At 34.7% G+C, this 12,439-nt stretch overlaps 2 protein-coding genes and 1 long non-coding RNA gene across 4 annotated transcripts; 1 reads left to right on the top strand and 2 right to left on the bottom strand.

The window, feature by feature from the left end:
* The first annotated feature begins 1,847 nt into the window (after positions 1-1,847).
* Positions 1,848-5,870, top strand: LOC123701211 (MICOS complex subunit MIC27). Of its 2 annotated transcripts, none has more exons than XM_045648614.1 (7): positions 1,848-1,949; positions 2,019-2,179; positions 3,203-3,369; positions 3,934-4,043; positions 4,492-4,627; positions 5,005-5,174; positions 5,672-5,870. In XM_045648614.1, the coding sequence occupies exons 2-6, from the start codon at positions 2,019-2,021 to the stop codon at positions 5,172-5,174; spliced, it is 744 nt and encodes a 247-aa protein (XP_045504570.1). In that variant the 5' UTR covers positions 1,848-1,949; the 3' UTR covers positions 5,672-5,870. The 2 variants fall into 2 exon arrangements, with proteins under 2 accessions (XP_045504570.1, XP_045504577.1); XM_045648621.1 differs by having other exon boundaries at positions 5,005-5,185.
* LOC123701183 (probable ATP-dependent RNA helicase DDX23) lies at positions 5,843-8,508 on the bottom strand. The gene has a single exon (XM_045648581.1). It carries the CDS (start codon positions 8,387-8,389, stop codon positions 5,897-5,899), a length of 2,493 nt encoding a protein of 830 aa, XP_045504537.1. The 5' UTR covers positions 8,390-8,508; the 3' UTR covers positions 5,843-5,896.
* A 961-nt stretch (positions 8,509-9,469) lies between these two features.
* LOC123701243 lies at positions 9,470-10,815 on the bottom strand. The gene is made up of 3 exons (XR_006752700.1): positions 10,756-10,815; positions 10,109-10,300; positions 9,470-9,651 (listed from the first exon to the last, which is right to left on the bottom strand). It is a non-coding gene; the product is annotated as an uncharacterized LOC123701243 (long non-coding RNA).
* Between the last annotated feature and the right edge of the window lie 1,624 nt (positions 10,816-12,439).

The raw sequence follows: 12,439 nt of genomic DNA, 5'->3' as shown, positions 1-12,439 counted from the left end.
TCGTCGAGATACTGATTTTGTGTCTTTAAACATTTTGAACGGACAGATCGTTCAATTTTATATTGTTGCTTGAATAGTTTTTAACTGGATTACTGGTATCATTCATGCAAAATAATAATAATAATATTAAACAAATCATAACTACTTTTAATAATGTGCAATGCAATCAAGATGAAAAGCATCAAAATATCAAGTCACACGTCTTAACAATGCATTGAGATATTTCTTGTAAACACTCTTGTTTTTCCTTAAAAACTACCTACATCTCTTTCAAATTGTTTCATTTTAAATTTATTAATCATAGTTTAAAGTTTTCGTCATGTTTTCAACTCAGTTTTCAAAAATAATTTTTTTTTTTAGAAATCACTAAAATCCTAAGCTAAAATCGCAGAAAAAAAAAATCACTGACAAGCTTTGACACATCAACAACTCAGGTTTTAATGACAGTTAACTGGCAAGTGTTGCCATTAAATTTTCGAAATAAAAAGCCAGTTTCATCTTTCGAACCAGACGTGACTAGTATAGATTTATTTATTGATTTAATTTAATAAATGAAACGATACCAATTTAAATTTCGCACTGTTTATGTATGATGTGCGCATGCCTTAATGCTCTAAGGCGCATGCGCAGGATTCAATTATTTTATAACTAGTGGTCCGCCCCGGCTTCGCCCGTGGTACGTATTTAGTATCCTATATCCTTTTCCTGGCTCTAAACTACCTCCCTGTCAATTTTCAGCTAAATCGGTTCAGACGTTCTTGAGTTATAAGTGGAGTAACTAACACGACTTTCTTTTATATATATAGATTTTAATAACATAAATAATTTAACAATTTCAATGAAGGGCCTCTACGGACCTAACGGTAAAGAATACGATTTTGATAAAATTCGCCAATTTTGCTATGGATGGGGTGCTAAAGTGTAACTTTTTTATACCTAAAATTAAAAAAAAAATTATTAAAAAAAAAACTAAAGGGGACCTAACGAAAAAATTGTGGGACCTTATAGGACCTAACGGAGACCTATCGATTAAGGTCATTTTTGACCCAAAATTCTATGGATGGGGTGCTAAAGTGCACTTTTTTTATACCTAAAATTTAAAAAATTATTAAAAAAAAAACTAAAGGGGACCTAACGAAAAAATTGTGGGACCTTAAAGGACCTAACGGGGACCTAACGATCACATAATATAAATATAAATGTGAGTAACCAGTATGTTAATATTTCTAAAAATTGAAAAAAAAAAAAAAAAAAAAAAAAAAAAAATAGGCAAGAAAAGTCTCTGGACTATAATCCAGAGGTGGCGCGAACACCCTGTGATGACGGGTGCTTCTTTAAAAAAAAAAAAAAAAAAAAAAAAACTAAAGGGGACCTAACGAAAAAATTGTGGGACCTTAAAGGACCTAACGGGGACCTAACGATCACATAATATAAATATAAATGTGAGTAACCAGTATGTTAATATTTCTAAAAATTGAAAAAAAAAAAAAAAAAAAAAAAAAAAAATAGGCAAGAAAAGTCTCTGGACTATAATCCAGAGGTGGCGCGAACACCCTGTGATGACGGGTGCTTCTTTAAAAAAAAAAAAAAAAAAAAAAAGACCTAACGATCAAGGTCATTTTCGACCCAAAATTCCATAGATGGGGTGCTAAGTTTGCACTGGTGTATAAATTATTCAGATAGAATTAGATTTATTCTTTTTATGACTTTTATGGCCATATAATGGCTAGTTTAAAATTCCATAAGTATATTATTTTGGTCTATTTCTAGACCGTATTTTAGAATTTCGTTATTTTTTAGAGAATGATGTAATGTAGACTCAGCTTAAAATTCTGTTACGTAATGTCAAACTGCCCTATGCACATGTCAATGTCAAAATAGCAGCTGATTACATTGGATTTTGTACACGGTTTATTTATGTAATAAACCTGTAAAACATCTCTTTCGAGGTAATTGTATAGATTTACTTTGAAATAACTTTTGGAACTCGTACTATTTTGTCTTATTTTTGGTTACAGATGCTTCGAAAAGTAGTAATTGGTTCGGGGTTAGCAGCGGTGCTCATACCGACTGTAGGAGCTGCAACTCCAATACCAGAGGCAAAGGGACCTTCTCCTCCACCTCCTATGAGACCTTCGGAGCTTCCAATATACGAAGCGCCTCACGCCGACTACGCAGAGTACGTAATATCATAAAATACAATAATAATTAGGGTAGATCTGCAATACTTACACTTTTTCCTTGATGTTAATAAAACCTCTCGTGTTATCTTTGTTAACCACTCAAGTGCGGGAGCCATTTTGCAAAAATCGGGAAATGTGCGGAACCGGCTCCCGGTGCTGCCGCAAATGGGGTTTTTGGCGGTCCAATATTTTTATAAAGTCGATTAACTCAGATTCCTATAACAATAGCACATTTCCAAGTATTTAAATTCATAGATAATAAAATAGTCTATGCCTTGTCAAAACATGGTAACATTTAAATTAATAAAACAACTTGTAAGTCAAAGCAAATGTACCCTTGTAATTTTTGTTACATTTTGTCTGCTAATAAAAAATTAAAACAGCTGTTCAGTGAGATTTTAATATATATTGATCCTTTGTTACACTCTTCTTACGAGAAAATAAAAACATCATACCCTCCCATACATTTTTTTTACACATTCCCTGTTTATTTTTTTGTACAAAAAACTACCTACTCAATGTGTCATCAAAAGTGGGCCACTTAAATCATGTGGTTATGTTGTTATCTTGATTTATAGCTAGCCTGTTTTTTCCTTAACATGTCATATAAGTTAGAAAGAGGAAGGTTATTAGACCGTTTTATAAAGCGAACGCAAAACCCCTGTCTGTGGATCGACCGGGAGCCGGTCGCAACGCACCAGCCCCTGTATGTGGATCGACCGGCTCCCGGTCGTTCAGCACTTGAGTGGTTAATATCACATTCCCGCATAGATAAAGATAATGTCATAAAATGTTTATACCTAAACTAAATGATTACGTTTTAATATTGTGTATCTTTTTGGTATTGGGAGAAGTAGTTAGGGAAAGTAAATTTTAAGTAAATCCCATTAAAGATGCACACAGAATGATATGACATTTCTCATTTATGATACATGTTATCTATATGATAAGGCTTATTTATACAACACTCAGAATAATTTAAATATTTCTACAAACTAATTTTCCAAATAATGTTTCAGGAAGTTAGAAGCTGATGGCAAAGAGAACAAAACAAGCTACATCAGATCAGCGTTACAAACCCCCGTGACAGCTGTGCGGGAGACATTCGAGACGGGAGTAGCTCATACATCCTCTCTGAAACACAGGATCACGGATAACTATCATGAATTTAAGGATAGGAGTGATTGTGAGCATTAAAAAAGACTAAAATAATTTATATTATGGAATAGGAGTGATGTTATAAATCTATACTAATATAAAGCTGAAGAGTTTGTTTGAACATACTAATCTCAGGAACTACTGGTCCGATTAGAAAAATTATTTCGGTGTTAGATACCCCATTTCAAGCAAGCAAGCTCTTCTGCTTTATATAAGTGCTAGATTTCCGCCCGCGGCTTTGCCCGCGTTTGCAAAGGAAAACCCGCATAGTTCCTGTGGGATTTCCGGGATAAAAACAATCCTATGTGTTAATCCAAGTTACCCTCTATATGTGTGCTAAATTTCATTGTAATTGGTTCAGTAGTTTTTACGTGAAAAAGTAACAAACATCCATACATCCATACAAACTTTCGCCTTTATAATATATATTAGATTAGATAGATTAAACAATCTATTACTCTTTCTCCTTTTTAAAATATAAAACACGATACATCAATATTTTAAAACAAAAAGTCTAGTAGAAAAATAGTCCTTAACTCTAACAATATAAGTATCTAAATTCGAATTCAAATAATTTAATCTTGTTTATAAGGGATCATCCAGTACTTGCGTGAGGAAGACAATAAACAGACAAGATATGGAGCTGTAGCAATGGGTGGTCTCACTGGATTCATTTTTGGCTTGCGAGGTGGTTTTATTAGGGTAAGTTGACATTTTTAGTTTATTTAATTACAATAATATGTCCAACACAGTACATTGTACTTTGTAGCAGACACAATATAATTGGTGGAGACCATAGATTATTTAGATAGACATATTTTCCTGGTAGTCATATATTTCAAATTTAAAATTATAAAGTGTCATCATTTTCTATTTATTTAAAGGAAGTTTTTTGCCAGTGAGTCAGAATCATATGAAGTATAGTCAAAGGTAAACCTGCATATTTCTCGTTCTTGTGGGATTTCTGGGATAAAACCAATCTTATGTCATTTCTCAATTTTCAAACTATTTTAGAACCAAATTTTATCAAGTTGGTGCAGCGGCTTAGGTGTGAAGAAGAAACAGACAGAGTTACTTTCACATTTATAATACCAGTAGGCATGCTGATATACAAATAATCAATATGTACTATATTATCACATTGTTTCAGAGAATATTCTATGCTGGTTTAGGCACAACAGCTATGGGTTATGTCTGCTTCCCGGAGGAAACTAAGCAAATTATGAATGAAAATGGTACTCTGGCTAAACAATATATCAACATTGCTTACAACTTTTTATATGGAGGTAATTTTTTCATGATAAATATATTTTATACATAAGTTTATGCAGTTTTTAAATATTATCAGAGTAGAGTTCCAAAATTAAAACTTTTTATTTTTAATATTATTATATTGATTTATATTTTGTAGCTAAAATAATTATTTGTGTTTTTGTAAGTTTTCTTTATAAAAAGAAATAAGTAAAACAAATTTAATTCCACTAGATTATTATATAAAGTATATTGTATAATAGCAATGACATCATTGTATAGTCTGTAGTTACCTATATAATATTTTACAAGTAAAATAACTTTCTAGATAGTAATTTAATTAAATGTAATAGTTAGACAAGTACTTAATTATTTATATATATGTAATATATTCTATGTATATTTGTATCAGTAAAACCAGGTGATCCACAACTCGAAGTCAAATTCCCCGAATTGTCTATCCCAAAAGACATGTCAGAACTAGTTGACATGACAGTGTCTCTGGCTTCAACGGTGAAGCAAGCTGTAATGCCTCCACCCGCTAAGGAATCAGACGAGAAAGTAGCGGAGAAAAAGGAATAGGTAGATTTTAGGTTGTTGGTGTGTCCTGCTTTTGCATGTGCCTTGATGTTTTATGCTGCTTGTTTCTTGTTAACTGTCTTTGCGTGATTCTTTTAATATTGCACAATATGCTCAAATGGTACTACAAAATGAGTATTGATAACTATAGATAGTTACTAGTTATTATTCTGTGGTATTGACTCTTTTTCTTGTTATTTTGTAAATATGTTGTATAGACGCACCGCTCACGTGTAGACAGTGGCGCCCTCTTGCTACTACCTAGTTGCGAAACAGATTAAAAATCTTTTTCTTTTATTAGTTTCTTGATAGTGCAAGTTGTTCCAGCAAAGATTGTTTTATAGTGCATGCTTCGATCGGCAAAATATGTGATACTGAATGAGATGAAATTTTTGTGTTAAATTCCCAATTTTAACGTTTAATTGAATTTTTGCATAAAAATTTAAAATATGGAAAATTTGAATAGAATTAATATTTTAAACTTGTATTTTTTTTTTCAGATTACTATCTTGACGACATAGACGACTTAGATATTGAGTAATAAAATAATTTTACATGAAATACCATCATGATGTACCTGATGTGAATTATTTTCTATTCCACTACAGTGATACCAATAATCAAATTCATTATTGACTATTTATTTAATGTATACAGTGTAAACGACATTGATGAATTAAAATGTTTATTAATGAAAAATGTGTCTTATTGTAAAAATAGAACAATTAAGCAAATATCATTTCTTCTCGGCGCTTCTTCGTTACGACGGTACCAGGCTTGTGTTGCGCATCAGGATGATTCATTAGTTCCGGTGGACACGTAGATGCTGAACTCGAAAGCAGTACTTGTTTGAGGTCGTAGTATATCGCCGAATCTTCTTTTGTAACAAATGATATAGCTTTACCGGTCTTTCCAGCACGACCCGTACGACCGATACGATGCGTGTAGTCTTCTATGGACTTAGCCATATCGTAATTGATGACCATACTGACGTCTTTGATATCGATACCACGACCGGCGACGTCTGTCGCGACCAGTATATCTTTCGAACCATTTTTAAGACTGGCCAAAGCGAAGTCACGCTGTTCTTGTCCTTTACCTCCGTGCAACGTACATGCATTGAAACTAAGCTTCTCCAAGCCTTTAGCAAGTACATCGGCACCTTTCTTTTGGTTGACGAATATTATGATCGGAGGTTCGACGCCACGCTGTAAGATCTCGGTGAGTTTTCTTCGTTTCTCGTTCTCACCTATCAAGTACACAACTTGTTCTGTTCTATCTACTGGTTTACCAACAGATCCTATGTATACGATTGCTGGTCGTCGTAAATAACTACGGGCTAAGCGTTCAACTGCCGGCGGCATAGTAGCTGTAAACATCACAGTTTGTCTGTACTTCTTTTTGGTGTTATAATTTGCTAATAACACTGAAGCATCTTCAGCCGCATCAGTATCAGGTTTAATGTTTGTCACAGGCATGTATTCTAAGATTTTCTGAACGTCCGGCTCAAAACCCATGTCTATCATACGATCGGCTTCATCAAGGACAACATAGGTACAGCGATTGAGTACTAAATATCTATTTTCCAATACATCAATAAGACGACCAGGGGTAGCAATGACAATTTCACAACCCAATCTCAATTTGAAACCTTGATCTTCTCTTGAGAGACCACCAACAACTACCACAGAGGTAATGCCCAGGGGAATACCAAACTTATTAGTTTCTTCTTCAATCTGTTGAGCCAATTCTCGAGTTGGCGCCAAAATGATGGCATACGGACCTTGGTCTGCATCTTCCATTCTTTCACTCTTTGGTAATGATTGAATCCAAGTAAGCAAGGGGATGAGGAAGGCGAGTGTTTTACCTGAACCTGTCTCAGCAACACCGATAATGTCCCTATTTTGTAAGCCAATAGGAATAGCTTGTCTTTGAATGGGTGTTGGACTTTTGTAGCCAACTTTGTTAATAATTTCCATAACATCTTCATGGAAGCCTGCTTCCTTCCAAGATCTAATTGGATTAGGTATTTTACCTCCCTTAATTGTAATGTTGTAATCTTCTCTAAATATACGCCAGTCTCTTTCAGTCATTTCATCATGGTCTTTCTCTGACCAATGCCTGTCATCCCATTTTTGTTTGTCTTCCTTCTTTTTAACTTTCCTCAATCTCAATTTTTCTTGCTCCTTTTCAAGTTCTGTTCGTCTCTTTTCCAAAAGATTACCATAGAACTTACTGTAGTCTTTTTTCTGAGATTTTATATCAATACCAGCAATATGACCCCTACCGAAAAATTGTACTTGGTGCCTCTCTTTGTATAGAGTATTATAATCATTTGAAGTGTCTTCGGATGCATCCCAATCAAACACAAATTTTCTGTCATTAAGACGCCTTACTCGCCTTTTCTTCTTCACTATACCAAGATACCGGGCTTTAATTGCTTCCTCTTCTCTTTCTTTATCTTTGCCAGTTAATTCTTCTTCCTTTTCTTTCTTATCATCATTCTTACGCTCAGCATTTGATTTTCTCTCTTCGTATCTTCTTTCTCTCTCTCGCTCTCTCTCTGCCCTCTCTCTTTCACGTTCACGTTCTCTTTCCTTTTCTCTATCTTCCCTATGCTTCTTTTCTTCATCCCTCTTTGAACCTGTTAGGTCTATTGTTGCTATGGTTGGTCTAGAAGCACTAGCCCTCATTGCTTCAACTTGCTCGCGACGTCTCTCCAATGCTAATGCTGCACGCTGTTCTTTTGTTAAAAACACTGGCTTGCTTCGAGCTTCTTCTTCAGCTTTCTTTTTTGCAAGTAATTCCTCCAACGACAGTGGTTCCTTTTTAATTGGTTTTATATCCTCCTTTTTCTCATCAACTTGTTCCTCTTCTTCTTTATCTTGTTTGTTATCACTATCTTTTTTTGACTTATTTTTGTCTTTTTCATCGTAACGTCTGTCCTTCTCCTTCCCATCGCGTTTTTTAGGGCTTCTAGACCGTCCTCTATCTTTCCTGTTTGGACTTCTAGATCTTTCCTTCTCCTTTCTAGGGCTTCGTGAACGATCTCTATCTTTCCTGACTGGACTACGAGAACGTTCTCTCTCCTTTCTAGGGCTCCGTGATCGTTCCCTACGCTTCTTGTCTCGGTGAGAATCCCGCTCATCATGTCGATCTCGCTCACGGCGTTCCCTGGATCTTGAGCGCCTACGCTCTGGGCTGCGATCGCGAGCCATTCTTATGTATTAAAATGGTTTTTTAAAACTAACATGAAACAATTTTCAATATTCACATTAACGAGAAAACGACGACAAACAAGTGGTTATGACTTTATGAGTTATGACTTTTTAGTTTTTGATTGATAGGCGATAGCTTGACAAATGACAAATGACATTGGCTGTCCGCTGTAGCCAATGAATAAGGAATCACATGGAAGTGACATACCTACAAAAAAAGTGTGGCCGGCGCCATATTGAATGGAACAAAACATGGCGGTGTTTAGTGCCGAGAATATATCGATAAACATTAATATGTTTATCGATATAAAAATAATCTATAATATAAAAATGAATCGCAAATTGTGTTGGTAAGCGCATAACTCGAGAACAACTGAACCGATTTCGTTAATTCTTTTTTTATTACATTTCTTGAAGTACGAGGATGGTTCTTATGGAGAGAAAACGTAAAAATGTACCACGGGCGAAGCCGGGGCGGACCGCTAGTATTTATATATACATATTTTTTGAAGTTATACTTCTTTTGGCGCGATGGAGAAAAATAATGAGAATGAAGTATGACGATGAGTGCTCGTGACGGTAACACCTAAACAGGGTTACTTGTAAAACACCAGCAACCTCGCAGGACAAGATAGCTAACCCTGTATAATTTAATAAATCCAGTTCAATTTTGACTTGGATATAAGGATTACGGTAGACTTACAATTTGGCATTTAAGTTATCTGCTAAATTGACCAACTGGTTTATTGGATATTTTGTTTTGTTTGACTGGTGTTTTTGAAATCAGATATTATTGGAATGTAGTATTAACGGAAGCATGCCAGTAAAGAGCAAATGTGGTACAGGAATGCGGTATAAAATCTGTTGTATGCATTTTGCTGCTATGGTATTACAGCCATGCGGGATGGTGCATGCTCCGGAAAAACAGAATAATTTAGTATTCGATTGTTTTATTAAATTACTAGCGGTCCCGGTGAACTTCGTACCACCCAGTCATTGAATGTGCTGTTTGTTACCTTTTAGCTGAACTAATTTCAGTTTTGAGGAATGTAATATAATGATACAAAATAAATACTAATATAGGTATATAATAGTTTTTTATTACGATGAACAACACAATATACAGTAGGTAATAGAAAAAAAAAACAATAATTACTTAATAACAGAGAAAATTATAGAACTAAACTATTTCGTGCAGCCTGTGATGCACTCGGATTCACTCTGTTCATTTTTGAGTTCGGGATTTGAGGCTCAACCGGTACCTGGAAATGAAATGTCACAGTTTACATTAACTAACATTGTTCACTTTACATTTTAACTAACATGCAATACATTTTAATTAAAAGGGCAATGCTGACGCGACGGTTTGAAATTAATATTAACATTAGGGCTTGCAATAGCGGAATTTAAATTTATATTTTTGGTTTTATTTTATGGCATTCAAATGCTTTATAAATATAAATTTATAAAGAATAGAAAAATAAATTAAAACACCCCATGTATTTAAAGTAAATTTCACTTTCCCTCAGTCAATAACATTTCAACAACCAAATATCACCCAAGTTTGTACTCAAAAAATCATATAAAACCATCTCAGTTTGTTCACAGGCCCTCTTCAAAATAGGAGAAACGTTAGAATATAAATGACAGCCCTAAATCTAAATAAAAAGACCAAAAGTAAATTGGAAGACATCACGTGTCTACAGATAAAAACCTCACCCTGTGTGAATGCAGCGGCAAACATACTGGTATAGCATCATCGTGCAGACTAATCACATCCATTGTTCTATTGAAAGCACTTTCGGGGAAATGTAGGGAACATACTATGATATATCCTTTACATTTGGCTTGATATTTTCAGTTTCAATTGCTTCTAACCATTTTCCTTTTCTATTTTCACTTCTTGGTAACCTATAAAAAATGAATTTTTAGGTTATTATAATTTTAGTCCTGACCTGACTTATTTATAAATACATTTTTAAAGTATTATATAAGCGACTAATCTTACTTAAGTTAAAATTCATATTAGGTAAATTTAAGTGTTTTATTTTTCCTTGCTCCTTGCTCTTGGCAAAATTAATTTGTTAAATTGGAAGTGTATTCACCAAAGCAACTATTCTTAAGATTAATGACACAGCCTTGGGAGACGCACGTCTTCATCGAACATTTTGCTAATGTCGATATTATAAGCCATCACTAGCACCCAAATTCATTATTTTACTAGAACGAAAATATACAAAATAAAGCTATATTTGGTAACAATTTTGCACTGAACATAGTCTGTGAATACTCCTCAATTCAATATACATGAAAATAACTAAATCAGCAAAGAAATAACTAATATTTCAGTCAAAACGTATACATACCGGTGCAAAGACAAACTTTTCTGGTTTTCATTCTTTCCGGAGCCACATCCCACAATACTGCGCTTTGGTATTATGCCACTATTTGTCCTTGACCACTCTATATGTTTTAGACACAAATGTTTGTCACAATCACAAAAATATTCAATATTTTTCAATGTTTACTACGGAGCAATGACAGAGCATGTACATCATAATAACGAGAACATAAAATGGCGACCGGCCACAGTAGGTATTTGAGCTAACTTCAAATGTCAAGCGGTATAGAATTAGCACTGACTGACGTATAGCCATATTTTTTCACATATCAGAATATTCATTAGTTAGAAAGAGACAGTATTAGTTTTATTATTTCGGTATCGAAATGCATGATATTTGTATAATCAGTTGTTTGTATAGAACAATATGCCCTGTCCATAGGATTCCTTAGTCATTGGCTGTAGCATAAAGTGACATTCATATCACAGATAATTTATTGAAATGCTCTTAGTTGTAGGGTGTCTTAAAATATGGACACTAAAATTAAAAGGGTGATCTATCATACATTTTTGTCAAAACTGCGTGCTGTTTTGGCATTCTCACGCTAAATATTTCTATATTAAACATTCACTACTTTACTTCGTACTTCCACAGACTATCCAATATTTGACAATGATAACGTCAAATAGTTACTATACTAGGGTTGTAACGGAACTCCGCCTCCGCCTCCGTTACTGCGGAACTTCCGCAAAGAATTTAACCTCCGCCTCCGCATCCGCCTCCGCAAAATTTATGCGGAGTCATATCGGAAGTTCATTTACGATCACAAACAACGCGCAAGGAGCGACGCTAGGCGACGCGGCCGCTCGGCTGCGTGTTTTCAAGTGAAGTTTTGAGATTTTGTCACCAATATGTGTGCATTCCAACCTGGCTGATATGTTGAAGAATTGCAGTGATGAAGAGGAATCGGAAAATGACAGCATGGATACCAACAGCAACCTCATGATATGGAAAACGAACGAACAGTTATTTAGTGCTGCTGGTTTAATTTACGAACCCTTGAGAAACCGCTTAGAAGGCGAAAATGCCGCAAAGCTTTTGTTCATAAAATATAATTTGCCTCTTGTCAATTTAGATTACTAAGATGAATCATGAACATGTATGTACAATTGTACACATTATTCTATAATAAATCTGTAGAAGGGTCAATTCTGTACATTGAAAATATTGAAAAAATAAATAGCAGGCGGTGTTACTGGATCGATACCAAACCCAAATATGTGATTAAAACAATTTTTGTCTGTCTGTCTGTCCGTCTGTCTGTCTGTCTGTCTGTATGTTCAGGCATCACGTGAAAACTAACGGTTCGATTTCGATGAAACTTGGTATAATTATACTTTATTATCCTGGGCATAAAATAGGATACTTTTTTTTTCCCGGAAAAATACGTAGAAAAAAAAAATCTTAATTATTCCGCGCGGACGGAGTCGCGGGCGGAAGCTATATAATATAAATAAATGTTGCTGACTCTATTAATCATAAATATTAAATTTATTTATATTTTCCCAACAAATTTCACCTCCGCCTCCGCCTCCGTTAACCTCCGCATCCGCGGAGGTGAACCTCTTCACCTCCGCATCCGCCTCCGCCTCCGCTAAGTAGGCCTCCGTTACAACCCTATACTATACTCTTTGACGTCAAATGTCAA

This window comes from Colias croceus, chromosome 2 (genome assembly GCF_905220415.1).
Source record: "Colias croceus chromosome 2, ilColCroc2.1".
Taxonomy (NCBI): domain Eukaryota; kingdom Metazoa; phylum Arthropoda; class Insecta; order Lepidoptera; family Pieridae; genus Colias; species Colias croceus.
This window is presented reverse-complemented; position numbering and strand designations above follow the sequence as displayed.

Excerpts from the sequence above, each read along its gene's own strand:
- LOC123701211 (XM_045648614.1), top strand. The coding sequence starts at position 2,019 with ATGCTTCGAAAAGTAGTAATTGGTTCGGGGTTAGCAGCGGTGCTCATA. Across the intron at positions 2,180-3,202 it reads CCTCACGCCGACTACGCAGA|GAAGTTAGAAGCTGATGGCA; the intron begins GTACGTAATATC and ends ATAATGTTTCAG. Across the intron at positions 4,044-4,491 it reads TGCGAGGTGGTTTTATTAGG|AGAATATTCTATGCTGGTTT; the intron begins GTAAGTTGACAT and ends ACATTGTTTCAG.
- LOC123701183 (XM_045648581.1), bottom strand. The coding sequence starts at position 8,389 with ATGGCTCGCGATCGCAGCCCAGAGCGTAGGCGCTCAAGATCCAGGGAA.